This window comes from Pteronotus mesoamericanus, unplaced genomic scaffold (assembly GCF_021234165.1).
Source record: "Pteronotus mesoamericanus isolate MK-2021 breed Mesoamerican mustached bat unplaced genomic scaffold, CSHL_Meso_final contig_25, whole genome shotgun sequence".
In the NCBI taxonomy this organism is placed as follows: Eukaryota; Metazoa; Chordata; class Mammalia; order Chiroptera; family Mormoopidae; genus Pteronotus; species Pteronotus mesoamericanus.
Genome location: NW_026555105.1, coordinates 6,665,984 through 6,687,605, shown reverse-complemented (window position 1 = coordinate 6,687,605; position 21,622 = coordinate 6,665,984). Strand labels below are relative to the sequence as shown.

At 59.6% G+C, this 21,622-nt stretch overlaps 1 protein-coding gene across 2 annotated transcripts in view; it reads left to right on the top strand.

Annotated features, from left to right (window-relative positions):
* BCAS4 (breast carcinoma amplified sequence 4) overlaps positions 1 to 20,814 on the top strand; it is a 49,523-nt gene extending 28,709 nt beyond the window's left edge. Inside the window, exon 5 of one of the 2 annotated variants that reach the window (XM_054573373.1) lies at positions 19,887 to 20,814. In XM_054573373.1, coding sequence (XP_054429348.1) covers positions 19,887 to 20,006 — 120 coding nt within the window. In that variant the 3' untranslated portion in view covers positions 20,007 to 20,814. Of the gene's footprint in view, positions 1 to 19,883 lie in introns of both variants that reach the window. The other variant, XM_054573372.1, reaches the window with a different exon arrangement.
* The last annotated feature ends 808 nt before the right edge of the window (positions 20,815 to 21,622 follow it).

Here is a 21,622-nt window from a genome sequence, read left to right as displayed (position 1 = left end):
AGTTGAGTGGCCCGAGGAGCCTGCCGTCAGCCCACAGGCCGAGGGCCAGCCTGGCGCCCTGGGCCCCCAGCGCCAGGTACAGAAATGGGTGCGTGTTTTCCCACTATAATGTGTGTGTTTTCGTGGTGCGAGAGTCCTCATTTTCATCCCGCACTGCAGGAAGGAAAAGTGTTTGGTTATACTTGTACATTGATCCTTGTAACGCTCCAAGATCTTAACTAAGAACTGTACCTCCCTCCCTCTGTGACATTTTTTTAGCTGTGTGACTGTGGGCAGGTGGCAGAGCCGCTGTCAGCCTCACAGAGCTTAACTGTGGGCTAGCTGACGTGGGCACAGTCCTGTGCTGGCTAGAAAACTGGCACGGATTCGGTGCCAAGTGACGGGGCCTCCACCAAAGCAGAGGGAATGAGGAGGAACAGAAGGGCTCCAAGGAGGGCTCTGCGCATCAGCGGGGCTGAAAAGCCAGCTCCGCTTGTAGATAAGGTCCCAATGCAGGACAGACCCCTCCGTCGCCCAGGGGCGGCTAGGGGTCATGGAGGTGGGGACAGAGGTGGGGACACAGAGCGGGCCCCGCAGAGCCAGGCACCATTCTCAACTCAGCACCCACAGGGGAGGGGCTGTTAATCTCCCCATTTAACAGGTGAGCAAAGGGAGGCACAGAGAGGTTACTCAAGGGCCCACAGCGGGCCTGAGTGAATGAGTAAACCCACATTCTTAACTGCATCCCAGGCTTCCTGGGGAGGGAGGTGTGGCCTCCACCCTCAGAAAGCCTGTCTGGTGGGTGAATACAGACAACAACGAAATCCCAAGCAAACGCCGTAGGTAGTTGTTTCTAAAGGGGACTGGGGCTCGCTCTGAGTTGGGGGCGTCAGGGATGGCCTAGGAGGAAGGGCCATGTTGGCTGAGACCTGGACCATGAGGGAAGGCAGTGTGAAGTCTGAGGGAAGGGTGCTCCCAGGAGAGGGGACCACGGCACAGGGGCCCTAACGTGGGACCCCCGCACGCGGCTCGAGGAGGAGTGGGAAGTCCGGGGCAGGTGCCTGAGTGAGCCGGGACTCGAGCGCACAGAGGAGTTTAAGGCTATTCTAAGGGCAATGGGAAGCCCCGGCAGGGCTCTTAGCAAGGGGAGCGGCTTGATCAAATTCGATTGGCCCGCAGAAATTTCCCACGCCTCGCCCTCTGCCCTGATCTCCGGCGTTCAGAGGCACGATGTCTGGTTGAGGCTGGCACACCAGTCCGAGCAGGGCAGGGCGCACGGGCGCCCTCCAGGTTCCAGAGTTCAGTCGTTCGTAGTGCGTTTCCTCAGCCCGGAAACATGCCCTGCACCCTGAGCGCACTGCAGGCCTCGCACGGGGGGGCCGAGGGGCCCTTGTCCCATGGGAAGAGAGAAAAGAGGCTCCCGGTCGGCGGCCCAGGTCTCCCGGATGAGAGTGTGGGTCCCGAGGCCCTGCCTGAGGAGGCTTCTGCACCTGGAGATCATTTGCAGAAGTGAAAATGTGAGATGGAGCTCGAGTCATGGGAGCCGTGAACCTCAAAGGGCAGGGAAGACCGCGTCAGGTGACACCTTGTCCGCCGAGCCCAGGCCCAGCATGGTCGGGTGGCCGCCGTGGGTGTACTGCTGACGGCGCCCGGCCCTGCCTGGGCGTGCGTGTCCCCGGGGCTCGGTGCCACCCCGCTAGTTTGTTGTAAACCACCGTTTGTTTTCTGCCGAGCCAAACATCTTGTTCGCAAGGTGTCACTTCGATTAATTTTCCGATGGAGGAGAGTGTGGGACTCTCTGAGAAAGGCCTTTGGGTAATAGCAAAACCACTTGGGGCCAGATCCTGACCTCCGCACAGAGCCAGGCAGTCTGGGACTTGTGGCCCGGCCTGGACTTGGGCTGGTCCGGGGCCCTGATCCCCCCGCAGGGCTGTCTGGTAATGAAAAAGTGTGTCCGCCAGGTGTGACACAGTTAGGGGTGGTGGGCACCGGGGCGCCTTGCAGAGCCCAGTCTTCATCTGAAGGGTGGGCACAGCCCAGCGGCAGCCTCACAGAAGTGGGGGCAGAGCCAGGCTTTCCTGTTTTGTGGGAAAATACGTACGTGTTTTGTTTTCCTTGTTTTTTCCTAAATGTTGAATGCTGGGAAAAACCGGGTGCACCTGTGTCCCTCCCAACGCCCTCCCCAGCTCTGGGTTGTAGGCTTATGTCTGTGCGCCATAGGCGCCCCGCCTCAGGCAGCTGGGGCTGAGGAGAGGGGAGAGGGGAGAGGCAGCCCCTCGCTTCCTCGCACCAGCCCACCAGGAGCCTCTAGCTTTTGGCAGCAGCGTGACTGACAGCCCGCAGTTTGACTGAGCGCCCGCTGCTGTCTGGCGCCTTGTGCCAGCTTCCCATAACAACCCAGAGGTAGGCGCTGTTCTCCCAGGTCACGGGCAAGGGCCTGAGGCTCAGAGAGGGCTACCCACTTGCCCGGGGTCACACAGCGTAAGTCGCAGATCCAGGCTCCAATCTAGCTTTGACTTTGTTCAGTGTGTCTCTGCCCTCCCTCTGTGACCTCCCCGAAGGCAGGAACCACCACCTCAGTGGCCAGCGTTGCAAATTGAAGGCTTTGGGGCCAAATTTACCCTATTCATGTATATTCTGTGGCCAGCTTGGAACATGTACACATTTATTCTGAACTCGTTTCCAGCATTTAAAACAAGTCCTATGGAAGAATTGGTCCTTCTGGAATCTCTTGAAAAAGCAGAGGTCCGGGCCCCGGAGCAGCATGCCTTCCCAGCCAGCATGTGGCCCAGGTCACCCACTCTCAGTTCCTGCCTGTGGGCATTTGAGTGTCCTACCCAGGTTGAGCACATAGTAGGTGTGCCATGAATAGGAATCAGTGGATGCTTGTGGAACTTCCTTGGCCCTGGATGGCCTCCCCAGATTTCTCCAGAGGCCGTTTCCAGGCGGTGGCGGGAGAGCTGGGATGGAGTGTCCACGCCTTCCTCCCTCCCTGCGGCTTGGGGCTGCCTCTTGGGCTTGGAGGTAATGGAGGCTGTGGGCGGAGCTGCCGTGCCCCGGGCGGCCTGCAGGAGTCCTCAGCGCCAGGTTTGGTGTCTCCTCCCCTCCCCCTTTGTGCCCCCCCAGCTCCCTCCCCACCCGGAGGAGAGGGAAGGAGGCAGGCTCGGCCTTGCTGGGCCGCCTCCCCCTCCCTCTGCCCAGTGCCCCTGGAGGGTGAGTCCCGGAAGGAGGCAGGCCTGGCTGGGGCTTTATCTGGTCGTGGAGGCCAGCAAGGCACCAACACAAAGAAGGCGGACGAGGCTCCATGGCGCCTTCTCCCGGCCCCGAACCGGCCTCTCCTTCTCCTTCTGTCCCCGTCATCCCTTGCGGTAAAAATGCAACATAAGCAGATGGCAAATATTAACGCGACAATGGAGGGCTGAGAGTGGCAGAGTGGCGCTGGTCCCCAGCACCCCCTCAGCAGCTCCCCCCAGCCCCCGCCCCCGCTCCCAGTTGTTTCTCAGCACTCACGCGTTAACGGATCCGTTCCACTGGGTATTTGACGGTACACGTGCTGGGAGGGACAGAAGGCTCCTGAAGGGCTAGTTTGGGGACCAGATTTCTTTTTTTAAACATTCCATTCTTGTTGAGGTTTTGAGGGTGTGTGGAGAGGAAGTTCCTTTTGACAAGGAAGCATTTTTATTTGGAGGGCGCTGTTTGTTGAGGCCTGCATGGAAGCTTACCAACCTCTCCCTGGTTGGTGAGACCCAGTCCGTGGACCCTTTTCCAAATATTGTCGGAGTCGGGGGCAGCACTGAGACAGCAGCGTCCTCAGACCACGCTCTACCTTCTCTGGGGCTGGTGGACACTGTCTGTGGCCTTTGCAGAGGCTGGTCCCCTGCCTAGAACACCCTTCCTGCTCCCTGCCTGGTGAAGTTTATTCATTGTTCAAGGCTAAGGCCAAGGACCGTTACCACCTCCGGGAAGGCCCCTGGGTTCCCCAGGCGCCCATTCCTCTGGACTCCCAACGCTCTGCTCATTCCCCTGTTGACACAGCAGGTCTGGGAGTCTCTGTGTTTTGACCTGTGTTTCCCGCAGACAGAGAGCTTGTCAGGAGTGGGAATAGGGACTCCCTTACCTTTGACTCGGTCGTCAGGATGACGCAAGCACCCCAGTTTCTGGGCCTTTCCTGGGCCAGCACAAGCAGGCACTTTCCCTGCCCCAGCTGGGTTGGCTTTCGTGTCCACGTGTTACATCGGCGCTCGCCGTTACCTTTCCCACTCCACAGATGAGGAAACTGAGGCGCACAGAAGTTAGAACATTTTAACTTAGCCAGCCAGGCGTTGGCGTGTTTGGTTCCAGAGCCCCCTGCTCTTCACGTCCCAGGGGCCGAAACCCAAGGGCTCCCCAGGAGCAGGCCGGGTCTGGAGAGAGGCAGAAGGGCTGGGTGTGACTGTGGCCAACAGAAAGGGCAGGTGCCCTCCACTGCAGCCAGGAGTAAAGGCTCAGACAGGCCTCAGCTTGCCCTTCTATATAAGAAAGAGGTCGAGGATGTAGATTCTCATGTGACATCTGTGGACTGTGAAGACAAATCTGAGAGGCTCATAGAAATCTCGGGGGGCCTGTTGGTTCACAGCTTCCGTCTCTGCCTTGGCAAAGGTCCGTGATGAACTAGGGCCTCGCGTGGTACCTGGCCTGGGCGTGGGCCCAGTGCCTATTTCCTGAAGGAGAGAGGAGAGGAGGGAGGAAGCCGATAGCACAGCAGTGGGGCTCAGCCTTGACAGCTGGCGTGGGGGGCTGAGCTGAGCCAGCAGGGCTGGACTCTGAGCTGCGGACCCCGGCCGCTGCAGCCCGGTCCACGGCTGTGTGTCTGGGTGCCGACCCAGCCTGCACCCCCCCAGCCCCCGGCATCTCCGCAGCTGCTCTGGGCCCATGGGGGGAGCTTGGGAAACGGGGCCTGTGACCCGAGCGGCTCAGGGACCTTGCTCTGGGCAGATGGGCCCGGTGCAGGCGTGGTGGCTGCGGGTCTGACCTCTGTCCTCATTTGCTCAGTAGCGAGGTTCTGCCGTCAGGGCCCGTTTTGTACAAGAGCAGCGTGAGGAGGCCAGAGGGGGCATCACTCGCCTGCAGTCAGGGGGAGGGGAAGGGGAGTAGCCCAACACCTGGCGCTGGCCTCAGGGATCGGGCTTGCGCTGCACCTGCAGGGGCTCAGCCAGTGTCTGTGGTTGGCAGCTGGCATCATTTTCTAGAAAGCTCCCTTTGGAAAAGCGGATGGTTCTACCCCTGCTCCTGCGGGCTCGTGCGGTGCCACCACCCGCCAGCGCCTGCGGGAGCCGAGCAGGGCGGCCTGCCCCTCCCCGGGCCTCTGCGCTGAGCACACAGGGCCACAGCCCACCGGGCTGGGTGGCCTCTCAGAGTGGGGCCCCGCAGCAGGGGCCCCGCCCAAGGACACACCCCAGGGGAGGTGGGGTCTTCAGGGGCCAGGTCCCGGGGGCACTGTGGCTCCCCCTCCAAGTGTCCCTCTTCCAAGTGGCCTCCCCATCACGGGCCATGTGTTTGACACACTGGGGGCCACCCAGGGGCTGTGGCCCCTTCCAGTCTCTGTCTCTCGGTCACTGTGTGTCTCTCTAGGTCCCTGCTTCCGAATCATGTGTCTGCCTGCCGGTCCATGTCCACTGGCCGGGCAGCTGCGTGGGCCTTCACTGCCTTGGGGACCTTGATGGACATAGTGCGTCCTGAGGGGGCCCCACAGTGACATGCCTAGTGTGTCATGAGTCTTGATATGTGGGAGCTGTGAATTTGGCACCGAAGGACGAAGAAACGGTGACACGGGGTCCCTGGCTGTTGCTCGCAGGAGGCGACTCCCGGGCAGGTGTGGTTAGCAGATGCCTGCGTCTGGCTTCTGCGCGTGACAGAGGAGAGAAGAGAGGTCTGGGGAAGTGACTGACACAGGCGCCCAGCTTGGCCCGACGTGTGGCACCTGCTTGGCACTAGGTCACACGGCGTTTCCGAGCGAAGGTGGGTGGGCCGGGCAGAGGACAGCCTCATCTGCCGTCGCAGGCTCCAGGGCAACGTGATGCGCGGAGGTGGGTCCTTCGTGCCTGCAGACACCTGCATGCCTGGGGCGCCTGAAGGAAGTGGGGCCCTCTTTCTTGATGCCCAAGTAGCCTGGAAAGCCCTTGGTTCCATCCATGGTCAACCTTCTGCTGGGAAAATAAACCACATCTCATTAAGCAGTAAATTCGTCCAGGTGCCTTGTCACATTGCCAGACTAAAAGTCAAGGCCAAAGTTCCCGTTACTTGGAGAGTCCTAATAATTAACCTGGGAAGGCAGCTGCAGAGGGCAACTGTGGGCTCTTTGGTGGGGTGAGGAGCTGGGGTGGGGATGGGCCGCGTCAGGGCCGCACACTGCGCTGCGGAGCGCCGGTTGGGTGCCCGCCGTGGCCCGGGTCGGGGGTCTCAGCACTGCAGCCCTGGGCGCGCCTTTTCTGTTCCCGCATCTGGTGGCTCTTCCCTGGTCTGGACCCGGCTCCAGAGGCCTTGGGCAGTGGCCCAACTCTGTGTGCGCGTGTGAGTGTGTGTACGTGTGTGTGGGGGGTGGCCCAGAGGGGCTCAGAGGACAGCAGTCATTGCTGGGAGAGAAATGGGAGCCCACAGGCCGCTCGAGGGGCTGGCTGCCTGGGGCGGCCTCCAGGAATCTGTCAGCGTCCAGCCCCTGGGCATTTATTGAGCACCTACTGTGAGTCAAGCCCCTGAAGTGATAGACGAGCCTCGCCTCTTGGTGGCTGAGAAATATCCTGGCCCTTAACGATTTTTGAGGTTCCTTGTAATTAAAAATTAGAGCAGTACTTAGAATTGGCTCCTGCATTTGGGATTTAGTTTAAATGTTCATGTTTTGAAACGGAATGCACTTAATACTAAACATGCAGCGTTATAAAATTGTACACTTGGGCTCTTTGCAAGCTAATGATGGCATTTAAAAAGAATACGAATTCAGGGGGCTATAATAATAATGAAATTAGCCAGCACTCACTGAACACTTACTGTCTTCTCAGCGCGCTGCCGTTTCAGGGGGCTAAGACCCTGGCCCTGTTTCCACAGGAGAAAACCCGGGCTCCGGAGGTGAATTAGCCAAGGTCGCCCAGTGGGGAGGGGACCAGTGCTATCTGAGGGACTGGAAATGGGATGCAGTTTACTGTGCTGGATGAAGGGACTCTGCTCTCTGGTGGGAGCTCCAAGTGGGGCTCTGGAGGGGATGTCACAAGTTCAAACCTGAGGGCCCCTGCCACCCCCCCGCCGCTACTCCTACCCTCATTCCCCAAAGCTGCACCAGCCACGTGTAGGGGGCATGTGGACGGGCAGATGGGGGGAAGCCCCTGAGCTGGGGCCTCTGGGCCCCCGGGGGGCCCCAGAAAGTGAGCCCAGCCTCCATCCCACCCGGCGTTTGGTTCTCTTGAGAGCACCGTGGGGGCGGGGCAGCATGGCTTGGCGGGCAGGGCGCCTGCTGTCCTGGGCTTCTTTCCCTTTGTACTTCGGGCTTTTGCTCCTGAAAACCTTGCGACCTGGAGCAGCCCCGCCCATCGCCCTTCTGTGCACCGCCCCCCTGCCCCCCCCCACCCCCCGCCCCCGCCACATTCTCCTTTAAGTTCCCCTTGGTTGTTCCAGGAGCTGCCACTTGTGTGACCCCAGCCCTTTACCTCTTCCTTCCCCCGCCCCTGGGCTGGGCTTAACTCCTTTGGTGCCAAATGGCCATCCACCTCCCCTCTTTCCTTTCATTCATTCGACACATCCTCTCCTCGGTACAGCCGGGGGCGGGGTGCTGCTTCATCTGGAAACCCAGGCAGGACCGAGAATGTTCCTGCCCTCTGGCAGCTGATGGTTCAGTGTAACGTGTACTGTGTCCCAGGGAGAGAGAAAGGTGAAGCAGGGTAGGGAGAGGTGTGTCTGGGGGTAGGGGTGGGGTTCGGGGAAGGCGCGAAGCGCAGCAGGTGGTGGCTGGCGCTGTGGAGGGGGACAAGTATACAGGTGTCTGGGGCCCTGGGCGGGTGGCACGTTGGACCCAGAGGTGAAGTTCAGGGGAACAAATGGAGCAGGTCACTGGGCCAGCGTGAGGACTCGGCCCTGGAGGGACCGGGGAGGTGATCTGCCCTGCCTCCGGCCCCTGAGTAGGAAGATGCTGGGTGTGTGAGGGTGCAGGTTAGGAGGCCAGCGCTGCTGGGGGGAGCCCAGGGAGAGATGCAGGTGGCCTGGACCAGGGTGGCCAGGGTGGCAACACGGTCTGTTCTGCGTGTGTGTGTTCACTGGAAATTCTTTATTGAGATCATTGTAGATTCACATGCAGCTATAAGAAACAACACAAAGAGATTCCTTGTCTACTTCGCCCAGTCGCCCCCAGTGGTAACATTCTGCAAAACTGTGGTGCACTATTACGGCCAGGATGTTGATATGGAGACAATGCATTGTTCTTACTCCGGTCTCCCCATTTTTCCTTCCATTTTTACTTGCACTCGTTTGTGTGCGGGTTTAAGTTCTGTACAATTCTATCAGTTCTATACAATTTTATTTTATTTAGGTTGTGTCTCCACTTTCCCCCAACCTCTGGCAACTGCTAATCTGCCCTCCATTTTCTAAAATTGGGCTATTTCAAAAATGCTCTATAAATGGAATCACGCAGCATGTAACCTTTTGGGATTGGTCTTTCTCATGCAGCATTATTCCCTGGAGGTTCATCCCGGCTGCTGTGTGAGTGGAGAGAGCCCGTGGAGGTGTGTTTGCAGGTGGGGCCCCAGTTGGACATGCCAGGGTGGGGTCCGGGGCTGCAGGCATCCAGCGTGGGGCCCGTGGCTGTAGCCCTGAGGCTGAATGAGGTCACCCGCACAGGGGGGCCGCGGGTCGACGACCTAGCGTGTATTGATCAAACACCTGCTGTAAGCCAGGTGCTGTCTGAGGCGTAGGGGAGGCGGCCGTGGGAGCAGGTCCCTGCCGGCGGGGCAGGGCTGGCAGGGGCTGGAGGCTGGAGACAGCAGGCTCAGCATCCACGTTGCCCCTCTTCTCTCTCTTTGTGGCCGCAGAGGGCTGGGCGCCTGTGGGGGGGCCCACGGCCAGGCCCTGGGGGGAGGTTTAGACCAGAGATTCCCAGGCGCCCCGAATCAAGTGAGGGCAGAGTGAAGGGTTACCCCTAAGGCCAGATGGAGTTCATTCAACAAAGACTGACTTGGCTTCTCAGATGGCCTTTGTCCCCTAAGAATATTATTTCTTTGACAAAAGGGATGTGGTTGGCATATGGTGTCTTTTTGTGTCCTGGCCAGGCACAGTGCCTTGGCCTGGGCTTGGAGAGCCCTTGAACCCATGGGCGGACGCCCCCAGCTCCCATCACAGTCTCCCCACCTCGGTCTCCTGGTCCCCAACCTGCGCCCCGCCCTGTGCCGCCCCGCCCCCCGCTCCCCATTCCCTGACGCCTCTGTGTGGCCCATTTCACTTTTCTATCAGACCACTCGGCCCTCCCGTCTCCTCTCCTCCCTTACTTCCTCATCCTCTTCCTTCCCTATCCATTTCCACTTTTCCTCTCTCTTCCCCCTCCCCCCTTCTTATTTCCCCGTTTCCCCTCTTTCTGAATCCCCCCTTCCTGGGTCCCTCCTCCACTCGCACTTTTCCCTCCTGGTTTTGCTCTCGGCCTCCCTTCGGTCTCGCCTCCCTTGCGCCTGTCTCTTCTCTGCCTCGAGTCTCTTCACACTCCATCCCCTCCCACCTGCTGACTCCGTTTCCCTCTTTTCCTTTCTCTCCCTCTCAAATCTCACTTCCCTTGAAAACCATCCCTGCTCTCGCCCAGGGGCCCAGAAGATAACACTGTCCTGATCGGACCAGGCGGCACATGAGCTTCTTGTGGAAAAGCTTCTGAGCCCAGTGCCAGGGCGTCTGGCGAAGGACGAGGCTATGGGGATAGAATCAGTGCGGTGACAGTGACCACCATCTGAGGCTCGGGGGCCAGCGTGCAGGTCGCGTGGTGAAGGGCAGACCCGGCGGATTCGTGGGCCCAGACAGGAGCCCTGAGGTCACCGCTGGGATGAAGGGGTTCATTGAGATGAGGCTCCCAGGGCTGCCTGGACACCTGGAACAGGGGCGGAGGGACGCAGGTGACAGCCAGGGCTGGGCCTCCAGGGAAGCTTCCTCCAGCTGGGGGAGGTGGCTGCCCAGCCCTGGGGAAGGGTCCCCCAGACTGGGCAGGGACATGGGTGCGGCCTGTAGGCGGCTCCTTCTTACATACGGGTTCTGGTGGACGCCTCTGCTTTTGCCCTCGTGGCTTGTTTATTTAATGAGGAACAGCTGCCCACGTTAGGGACCCCGACTGAACGGGCCGACTGCGTGTGCGTGTCCTCGCTTCCCAGAGCTAACTGGTGCCGTTTTCAACATCCTGCTGTGGAGCCAGCCAAAGCTCCGAGGAGCCCCGCGGAGAGCCGGCTTCGGGGTGAGCGACGCGCAGCTCCCGGTTGCGGGGCCTCAGCGTGGCCACCTGGCGTGGGCGCTGGCTGCAGAGGCCTGGCTGAGCGCCTCCCATGGGGCACTGGAGAATCTCGGTTTGACCTGGAGGTCACTGACCTGAGCAGGCCTCTGGGCGGGGTGGCTGGTTTGCAGCCTGTGTTGGGAAGGGATTGTCCCTTCCCTGCTCCCTGCCCAGAGCGTCTGCCATCACCAAATCCGGCCACTGATGTCCCCCATCCCCAGCTCCACCCCTGCCCCGCCAGGAGCGCTCACCCGCTCTGCCCATGGAGTTCCCACCAGTGCCCCGCACAGCATGGGGCAGGGCCTGAGTGACTCCCCGGGTCACACGCGCGGGGCCAGCCCTGCCAGTCACTTGCGAGTGTCACGCTTGGGGTGAGTCCCGATGCCTCTGTGCCCACATCTGTAAGACGGGATTCACAGTCACATCTTCCGCACAGGATTGTCCTGAGCAGCGGTGGACGGCACCTTGGGTTTGCTGCTGTTGCTGTGGTCGATGACATTGGTGTTGTTACTTAGTAGCTCGTCGGCTGCGTTGTTCCCTCAGTGCTTTGCTTAGGCTGCCTGGGTGCGCTTTACTCATTTCCAAGTGACCTCTTTGTTTTGGATCATTTTAGATTTGCAGAAAATCTGTGAAGACACTACAGAGTCCCCCTATATCCCTTACTTGGTTTCCCGCACAGTCACCCGCTGCTCTCGCCACACGCAGCCATCCCAGCCCAGACACTCACATCGATCCAGCGGAGCCACTTGGCCCCAGACTTTGGATTTCACCAGCGTGTTCTTTCACGCCCATGGGCTGCCCCTGGCCCCGTCCAGGGCAGAGTGATGCTTGTGGCGGGGACTTTGTTCTCAGTGTGACCTCATGTCTCCAGGAGTGGGTCACAGACCTGGCCAGGGCAGGGATGCCAGCCTTGAGCCACCCAGCGGCTCCTAAGCCTGACTGGGCCCCAGGCCGGCACGCAGGCCCTTCCTGTCTGCCGCAGGGACTGACAGATCCCAGCCTTCGTCTCTCGTGGCCTGAGGTGTCCTGTGCGCCAGGCTCGGGCTGCCACCGTGGCTGGGGCCTTGAAGGCTGACGTGGCCCCTGTCCCCGTGGGGTTTATTTTGCCGGGTGGGGAGACAGGTGATGACCAAGGAGAAAGGTTAGCAGAATACACTCCGCAGAGCTGCAGCGAAGGAGGGAAGGTGACGCGTGACTGGGAGACCCTTCGGAGGGTCTGAAGGAAAGGAGGAACCAGCACAGGAAGACCTGGCAGGAATACCTTGAGGGAGGACAGCAGGTGCAAATGTCCCGAGTCATGATAGACCCCGTGAGGTCCACGCCCCAGGCGGGAGGGTCGGAGTGAGGGGAGGTGATGGCTGAGTTAGAGGTCAGGTTGGACCATGTGCGTCTGGGGTCGAAAACCCCCAACTCTAAGGGGCCAGGCAGGGGGCAGAAGTGCATACACGGCCAGGGGACCACGTGGGCAAGAGCACACGTCCCTGTATAAGGATGGCCGCTTCTCGGCGTCAGCCTGTCCCCTCCACCAGTGTGCCAGGGCTTCTGATTTTTAAAGAGAAGCTTGAAGTCCATTTTTCATAATGACATGGTGTTTCATTATTAAAAAGGTGAGAACAAAACAACCAAACAAGTGAAAACAACAAAACTAGTAAAGAAATTGAGGCCAGTGGAGACTACATGGGACGTGCCCGTGTTCTGGGTTGGCCTGCCCGTTGGTGGCCGTGGGGCAGGGCCTGATGACCGGGAGCTGGGCTCAGTCTCACTGCGATGAGGTGCTTAGCAGAGCATCGGATCTGCGTTTCAGGACAATTGCTCAGGCTGCCACGTGGAAGACGAGTTGAGGGCGAGAGCAGAGGCGGGGCCAGGGAGCGGTCCCACGGGCCACAGCGGAGTGGGGCAAGGGGCTTGGGAAGAATTCCCAGGTGGGCTTGAGGACGGGCCGGGTGTTGTAGAGGGCAGTTTGGTCCGGGCAGCCTGCGGGGGACAGAGGTCCTGGTCAGCGGCCACCTGCTAACCAGTGGGCTCACTGTGAGTCATCATTTCACTCTGGAAAGCCTCAAGTTTCCTCTTCGTAAAGCGCGGGTGGGACCTGTGCAGATTCTCCGGAACACAGCAGGTGCTTGATTAAAAATATTGATGAAAGTACGTTTATATCTTGTCTGTAGTAAGATAGTCGCAACCACTGGCCCTGCGATGAGATGCAAAGCCTTGTTGTTCACACGAGGGGCTCTGGAGCCAACCATGGGCTGGGGGCGGAGCCAACCATGGGCTGGGGGCGGGGCTGGAGGGAGGAGGGGCCACGGCTGAAAGCCCAGTTTCAGAGGCTCTATGACTGGGCCCCCCGAACCCCCGACCTGGCAGTCATGTCTCTCCGCCTGAACGGCGTGTCAGTTTAGATGTAGAAGCCAGTGTCTTGGCAGAACTGGGGGCTCCCCCTCTACTCATTTCCATGTTAATGCTTTTTTCCAGCTACAAGCAGAATCCGTGGGGATCCAGGAACATTCTACAGCTGCCCTCAGGGTCAGCCTCACCTATAACGAGATTGCACCAGTTTGTCCCTGCTGCTGGGGTCCTCCTGGCAGCCCTGCTCTCCTGTCACCAGAGCCTCAGCCTCCCACAGCCACCAGCTGCTGTGGTCACCAGGCTGGGGGAGGCTGGGGCTGGGGGCGAGGCTGGGCAGGAGGGCCCTGAGCAAAGGGGGTTCCCCCGTGTGACTTGTGCAGGCTCTGTGAGGCTGGCCAGCCCAGTCCTGCGGGCAGGATGGGACCTGCAGGGGCTGCTTGTAGAAATGGGAGAGGCTCAGCTCACAGCTGTTGGAGCATTCTGGAAGGCTGGCCCCCCAACCCCCACCCCGGGCAGACACAGGCAGGACAGCCCCGCGTGGCCTGAGGGGCCAAAAGCCCAGAGGCAGGCCTGAGAAGGGAGGCGGGGACAAAGGGAGAAGGTCATGCCAGGGGCCCAGAAGAGCTGGTTTGAGTCCCAGCCTGGCTTTTTCCAGCTGTGTGGCCCCGGGCACAACCTACCCTGGCCCCTCTGAGCCTGCTTTCTCCCCAGAGAACGGGCGCCGTTGCGGAGCCTGCCTCCCAGGCTCTTGTGAGCGTCTGTGGGTAAAAGGCAGCAGCCACTGGTCTTGGCAGAGACCCCAGGACGCAGTCCCTGCCTGGTGGGGCCCAGGGCACGGGACTGGAAGCAAAGCCTTCTCCATCCAGCTCCTCGGCAGCCCAGGGAGACTTGTCTGAGCCATGTGACGTGAGCCTGGAGCCACTGCCAGCTCAGATGCCTGCAGGTTGTGTGGACGAGTGAGTCAGGCCGGGCGGGGACGGCGGCAAACCGGACAGCACATGCCCTGTCTAGAGGGGCCAGCTCGCTGCACCCCGCAGGAATGTGGGCCCAGAGTGGCCGGATAGGCCTGTTGTCCAAGAGAAATAGGAACTCAGTATGTATTTGACACATCCCAGTTCTTCCATGTTGGCAGCTAACTCATTTTTAAATTTGCATGAGCCGAAGCCACTGTGTCTGTGGGCCAGATGCTAACCAAAGGCCACTGGCCTGTGATCTCTGGGGATGCTGGGAGCAGGGACTCCTGAGGGTCCTTGGTTCAAAAGCAGATACTGATGGGACATCCTGGGTCCTAGACAAGAGCTCACTCCTTGTCTCGGCTCCGTGCTGGGGCAGAGCCGGGAGCAGGGTGGGCCTGGGTTCGAATTCAGCTCTGCCAGTTACCAGCTGCGTGATCTCGGGCAAGTGCCTCTCTGAGCATCAGTTTCCTCTTCTGCAAGATGGGATCGTGGCCACCCGCATCTCTCCGTGGCTGCGAGGATGGATCCATCACGGGCCGGGTGCCCAGGAAGTGCTCACTGCTTGCTGTCTCGGGGCTTGACAGCCGGAGCTGCTGCTTCTGTTTGCTGCCCCTCCCCCCAGCAAATGTTTTTCTTTTAGAATTAGACACAAGCAGTGATGATACTACAGAGGGTTCCCACACACCCCTCACCCAGCTTCCCCTGTTAACATCTCCTTTTACTGTGCATTGTAAACACTGGTATATTCGCATCTCACTAGTTTTTCCCTGACGTCCTTTCCTGTTTCAGGATTGTACCTGGGATACCAACCGTATTATGTATTTGTTCATCGTGTCTCCTGGCCACCTCTGGTCCGTGACAGCTTCTCAGGCCTTCCTTGTTTTTGACGATCTGGACAGTTCTGAGGACTATTGGTTAGCTATTTTGTCCAATGTCCCTCAGTTAGGGCTGATCTGATGTTTTTCTCATGGTTAGACTGGGCTTGTAGGTTTTCGGGAGGAACACCCCTGAGCTGGAATGCCCCTCTCATTACATCACATCGGGGGGACATGCTGTCACCAGGACGTTGCGTTGGTGAAACCCTGGCCACCTGGCTGAGGGGGTGCCGGCCAGTGTCTCCCCCGACCGCCCTTCCATCCTCTGCGCTGCAGAAGCAGGTCACCAAGCGCAGCCCCGACTCAACTTGGGGGGCGTGGTTACAGTTCAGCTCCTGGAGGGGGTGATATGCAAGTCATTTGGAATTATTCTGAGGTTGGTATCGTCTCCCCCTTTCTGGCTGCTCTTACATCGAGCAGTTTCCACATTGGAGACCGTTCCCTCTCATTACCTCAACAGCTTGAGTTGTGTCCTGGCTCTGCCCACTTACTCTCTGTGTGACCGTGGGCAGCTCGCTATTGACTGGAGTGATGATGAGAAAAGGAGCAGCATGTGACAGCCCGTCTGTGTCTATCTGGGGACAGAAACAGACTAAACTAGTTTAACCAAATAGGCTTTGTGTTTTTTTTCCTCATGTGACAAGAAGTCCTGAGGTGGCGAGTTGAGCTGGTGGATCTCAAGGAGGTGGTCAGGGACTCAGGCTTCTCCTGGCCTCTGCTCTGCCATTCCCAGCACGTGGCTCTTGTTTTCATGGCCCCAAAGTGGCTGCAGTACCTCCAGCATCACTGCTGTGTTCCAGACAAGACTATCCCCATTTTACAGAGAGGAAAGTGAGGCTCAAGAGGATGGGAAACGCCTATCCTAAGGGAGTGAGCGCTGTGAAGGTTGAGACTAGTATGTAGCCTGGGGCGCAGTGGGTGTAGCTGTTGTTTTCTCAGTGGGAGAGGCCTCCCCAGGCCCTTTGGGGTAGCAGGTGCCTGGAGACCTTGGGGGAGGAAGAGGGCGGGCCTCTGGGCACTGGAGTTCCCGCCCATGGTCAGCCTGGGGCCTCAGAGCCCCGGGGCTGACCCTCTGGGACCTCAGAACTGGCCTTTGGGTGGGACAGCAGCGGGGCCTTCTTTGAGGGCAGAGGATGCTGGCGAAGCCAGGACAGGCTGGAGCCGCAGCGAAGGCCACGTAACCCTCAGGCCTGGGGACAGCCAGCCAGGCGGGCCTGGCCCTGAATCCTGCAGCCTGGGTCTGCTGACCTGTTACTCAGTGCCCACTTGTATGAGAGATACAGGGAAGGGTTTGTTGTTCTTGTTCTGCTTAGGAAGACAGAGTTAATTCAGGGGCAAACTATGGCCTGAGGCCAAAGCCGGCCTGCCACCATCTTTGTAAATAAAGTTTCACTGGCACGCAGCCATGCCTTCCGTGCACATTGTCTGTGGCTGCTTTGTGCCGCGGGGGCAGAGGTGAGCGGCTGTGACAGAGACCGCGGGGCTTGCAAAGCTCGGGCTACGTACTCTGTGGCCCTTCACAGGACTAGCGAGCTGACCTTGGCATGAGCAGAAGGCAGCCGGGATCAGGGCAGCGCGGCTGGGGCTTCCTGAGAGAGACACAGGCGGGCCAGGACTTAGGCGGGACCATGGGGGATTTCTGGAAACACATCCTGCAATAGCCATGTGGGGTCTTTGTCAGGATGGGAGCTGCTTGGGGGTGCAGGTTGCCGGGGGTTAGGGGGCGGGCAACTCTGAGGCATCTGCCGGAAGCAGCAGGCTGTTGGAAATGGGGGCCCCGTGGCCCATAGGACAGCTCTGCTCAGCTCGGCTACTTGGGGCCACAAGGGGACTCATTTTCCAGGAGGAGCTGGCAAGCCGGTGCTCATGGGAAATGTTCGCAGTTGATTCCATTTTACAAAATCACGAGCAGATGTGCCTGTGGTGTGTGGGCTGTGGGTTTGGGAACTCGGGTGTCCAGGGTGGAAGTGAGGAAGATGGGGAGCGTGGGTAGACACGGGAGCGTGCCAGGCCCGGTGCCCAGGGGGCCCCTCCTGTGGAGGATGGCAGGTGGGCTCTGAGTGGGAAGAGGGGGAACTAAGGGGAACTGGGAGGTAGGGGGCACGGCAGAGCCCTGGACCTGCGGTGTCAGGATGTCAGGTTTCCACGGCTCCTATCCTGCCCCGAGCTGGTGGAACATTCCCACCTGCAGGCTTGGGCACGAGCCCCGAGTTGGATGCCTGCCCTTGCACACCTGGCCGCCCCTAGAGGGGACCCGCAGTAGCAGCTGCAGGTTGAGCGGTTGGAGGTGGAGGTCTCTGAAGTCCCCTGAGCAATTCTCAGGGGGTTGGGTTCGCTGCTCTGCCCTCATGGAGGCCAGCTGGTGGCAGGAGCCCTGTGGGGCAGTGGGCAGGGCCTGGACTGGGCACCGACAGGCCCGGGCGGACCCTGGTCCCCTGACCTCTGACATGGGGATGACCCCTTTCATTGGAGGTAGCTGTGAGAAGCCAAGAGAAAATGGGCGTGGCCGGGCTGGTTTCCAAAGCACCTGCGCAGCCTCCGGGGGTGCTTCCGTTCTCCCGACGGCATCTGGGGTGCCAGGCTATTTTCAGCCTTACAGATGGGCCCTCACCTGCTGATTCAAGGACTGGTTTCCAAGTGCTCACTGGCACTGCTGTGGGTTTATTGTTTGTTTTAAGCTGGACTCTTGGTTGCACGTGACAGCCACCCAGGTCAGCCTGGCTTAAGCAAGGAGAATTCCGCGGCTCGGAACAGGTCAAGTGCCGGGGCAACTCCAGCGCCAGGCAAAATTGGATCCAGGTGTTCGAGTGATGTTGTCGGGTCTCTGTCCTGCTCCATCTCCCAGCTCTACTTCCCTCTGTTGGGATCCTTCTCAGGCGGGCCCCCCGCCATGTGGTGGCGGAAGTGGACCTCAGGCTCGTGACCTGTCCTCACAGGAAACTGGGTGGGAGTGGGGACGTCCCTGTCCCAACAGCACAAGTCCCAAGGCTGCTTCTCATTCGCCCAGCTTGAGTCACATGCTCACCCCTGGACCAATCACTATGGGGGGGTCAGGCCTCCTCTTACCCCTCCTTCCGATGTAGGGTGGGCCAGGGGGGTCGTACCAGAACGGGAAGCAGAGCCTGGGCAGGCAGCAACAGCACATGCCCACCCGCTGTAGAGCAGCATTTGGAGCCTCCGAGGCCCCATTCCGAGCCCCCTGGCTCATCCCAGTCCACCCGTTCCTGGCGGACTTCGGCCGAGTCCTCCAGCTGGCTGTGGTCACTTCCTGCATTTCTCCACATACCCCAAGGTGTTGTCAGGGGCTTGCTCCGGGGCCGAGATGGGGCTCCAGCCTCTGCAGCCATCCAAGCTGGGGGCCAGGGGACAGGGAGGGCGAGCCTGTCTGCGACGGCTTGTTCTTGGAGCCCCTGTGGATTCCTCGTGAGAGTGTCCTTTTCTGAGTGCACACGCAGCCGCTCTCTAATAATCCCCGGGGCCCTCTGGCCGGGCTCAACGCCCTGTTTCCCTCTTTCCTTGCTTCCTGAATGCAGGAATGATGTTTCTGTCCAGCATGAGGGAAGAGGCCACCATTTCTTGCATCAGATCTCGCTGGATCTGAAGACTCCATTGCATCTAAAGCTGCTCTAAGTCTCTTCTGATGGCTTCTTCTTAGCTCCTTCATCATAACATTGATTTTCCTCCTTTTCTGGACATCTGTCCCCTTGAGGGAGGAGGCCGAAGCCCCACCTGTGTTGGTCGGACCACCACAGCTGGGCCAGGACCCTGGCTCTGGCCTGGTCACTGGCCATTGGGGACCCTCATGGACCCCTCCCCTTGCCTGGGCCCGAAGTCTGTCTTTTCAGGATCACAAAATGCTCTTCGGCCCCTAAACCATGTGTCAGGACGAGGGAGCTTGTCTTTGAATGGCCATTTTTCACTGGACTGTTGTGTTTTCTAGAAGACACTGGCCAGTGAGCCAGCTCTCGGGAGGGGCCGGGCGAGGAGAGTCGAGAGCCCAGGTTACCCCACGTTGCATCCGCAGCCGTGAGATGTGCGTTGTGCCCACTTCCCAGCTGTGTTCTGGTCGCAGTGCTGCTGGGGGACTCGTGTCCGGTCTGTGGGGCTGGGACGCTGCCCAGGAAGGTGTTGGGAGAAGGGGGGCAGGTGGCAAAGGCCTGTGTCCCAGGTCCCCACCCAGTGGGCTGGGCCAAGGTGGGCTGACCAGGCCTGAGTGGATGGAATGTTCTCTCTGTCCTTGTGTGAGGCTGGCGCTTGGCCAAGGCGAACAGCTGGTCCTGGTTTTCCAGATGTGGGTGACGCCACGGGCAGGCACGTGCTCCCCAGACATCTGACTGCGTCCTGCTGTCTTTGAGACCCTCTGATGCTTTCCCTCTGCAACTGAGCGGCCTCCGTGTGGGCAGAGTTCAGGGCCCTGGGGCTCAGGCATTAATAAGAATCCGTCTGCGCCCGCCCTAAGCCCTGTCCGCCGCGCTGCCCGTCTCCCCGGCGGCGGCAGCGTCTCCACAGCCTGGCAGACCCTCTGTCCTTGGGGCTGCGCAGTCACTGGGAGCCGCCCTGGCTCGTCACGGGAACCACCTGGGAGCTTTGAAGGTACCCGGACGCCCGAGCCACAGCGCCGGCCAGGGACACCAGACTCAGGGTGGGGCCTGCGTGTCATCCTCCGGAACTCTCCCAGGAGACGCCCGTGTGCGGCCAGGTTTGAGGTGGTCCTCTGTAAAACTGGCTTTCCCCATGATGAGTATATAGCATGGAGGGTCCTGCCAACTAGATGGGGTGCCTGATGGAGAATTCCCCCTTCCCTGGCTCCCTGCAACAGAGCCCACACCAGAAATAAGTAAGCCCGTCTTAAAATGGTTCGATTTAAAAAACAAAAAACTAAGACATGCATATGGCACACACTGCAGGCAGCGCAGATGGGTCCTCGGGGAAAGAACAGTCACCCTGTCCCCGTGGTCCCCCAGCGGCAGGCAGCCCCTGTGCCCTGCTCCCAGGGACCCTGTGAGAGCCGGCCCTGCGCATGCCTGCTGAGCCCCGCCCGGTGCTCCACGGCAGACCGGCACCCACAGACAGCCCAGCTTCCCCTGGGGCACCGGCTGTGGCTCAGACAGCGCAGCTGCCAAAGCGTCATGGAGTCTTTGGGCACACGTACGACTCCCTCCAGGACGAGTACCTCCAACTGTGACATTCTTGGGTCACAAAACAGGTGGAATCCTATGGCTGATCGGGCACCCTGTTTTGTCTTCCCAGAAGCTGTCTACGCCGGCGCCCCCGACGTTCGAGCTGCCCGCACTGTACAGGACCGAGGACTATTTTCCTGCGGACGCAGGGGAGGCGGCGGCCCTGACCTCCAGCTGCCGTCACCGTCTGTGAGCGTCGTGGTCCTGCCACTGGGGACATTGGGAAGTGAGCCCCTGTGTGCGGGCAGCTTAGGTTTCTTCTACTGTCACCATTATTGATTTGTTGGCTGAGGTCCCTCCCTTGCTTCATGGGACACCGTGGGGTTTGGAGAAGCAGTTGGACCCGGTTTGTGATGGAGCCTCAGGGAGGAGCTGCCGAAGGTGTTTCTTCACCAGCGTTGGGCAGTCAGGTCTGAGAAGCCACTGTGCCCGAGGGACAGTGGGGACTTCCTCTGTGAAGGGCTTTGTGTAGGAGCCATGGGGGACCCACTCCTCACTCGGTGCCACCGGCCTGTGCGGTGCCAGGTCCATCACTGTTGGTTTGTTGTGAGCACCAATGTCTGCTGGCATGTCAATAAAGGTGTCAAGAGCTCACGTGTGGTCTGGGTGTAGGGACACGGTTGGGGGGCGACCAGTTCCTTTTTGCTCTGTGTAAATGTTTCCTCTAAGGCTGCTCCTGCCCCCTGGGCAGACCCGCCCTGAAATCTCCTGATCCAGCCCCTGGCCCACACCTGCCAGGGGGCCCCTGCCACGCTGAGGATCCCGGCAGGCATGTGGCAGCGGAGGGCGTGAGGGCCGCCCTGGCTTCAAAGGTGTGCTTGCTTTCCTTTTTTCTCACGCAGATGAGTTTCCTGTTATTATCCTGAAAGTCCAGATGCCACACGATAGTAATGGATGTTTCTAGTTTTTCTGGAGTTCCTTCCAGAGCCAAGAAAACACCCCCCCCCCCCAAACTGCAGACCTGCACTAGAATTTCAAGGAAATCTAAATTAATCAGGCGAGACAGCAGAAAAGGAAAATTGAGCCTTGCCAATTGCAAGATAATTTTGGGAATTAAAAGATAAAGGTGGACCCTGTGTTTCCAGAAGAGCCGACATTTTTCTCTGGTGATGACTTCTGTAAACTTTTATAATTTTTTATTAAAATTTTGTATAAATTATTTTAAATCATGGAAGTCTGATTTACATACAGAAAGGTTTACCTCGGGTATGGCTCACTGCGTTTCCACAAAGGGAACACACAGCTGTTTACCCCTCCCCCAGGGGGAGAAATGAACCAGCTGGCAGGGCCAGCGCCCGGAAGCTGCCCCCGCCCCGCCCCCGCCCCGCCCCCGCCCCCCCCGCCGGGCCAGCCCCGCCCTGACATAGCGCAGACCCTGTGGCCGGCTCAGGTGCTCTGAGGGCTGGACGGTGGCGAGAGGACGTCCGCACGGGATGCCGCCGTCCTTGTGCCTGGCTGCGCAGCTGACGCTGTGCCCGTGGGAGGCGTCCCTGTGTGGGCGTGGTTGTTAATTGGGCTGCATTGATGGGGACTGCCTTTGATGAGCAGCACTTAGGTACTTGCTGTGCCCCAGTCTGCGCAGCGAGAGCACGGGTTCGATGGAAAGTTAGTTTTTGAGACAAGCAGTGAGGACACCAGTTTCCAGACGGCCGAGTGTGTGTTGATGGCCGGGGAGGCTGAGGCCTCTTTGTACTTCCAGAGCCTGAACCAGGTGCCAGGGAGGCATGAAAGGCAATGGTATGTGATCAAGCCACAGCAACCTAAGTGTCCGTAAATAGAGACCCACCAGAGGCTGAGAGCTTACAGGCT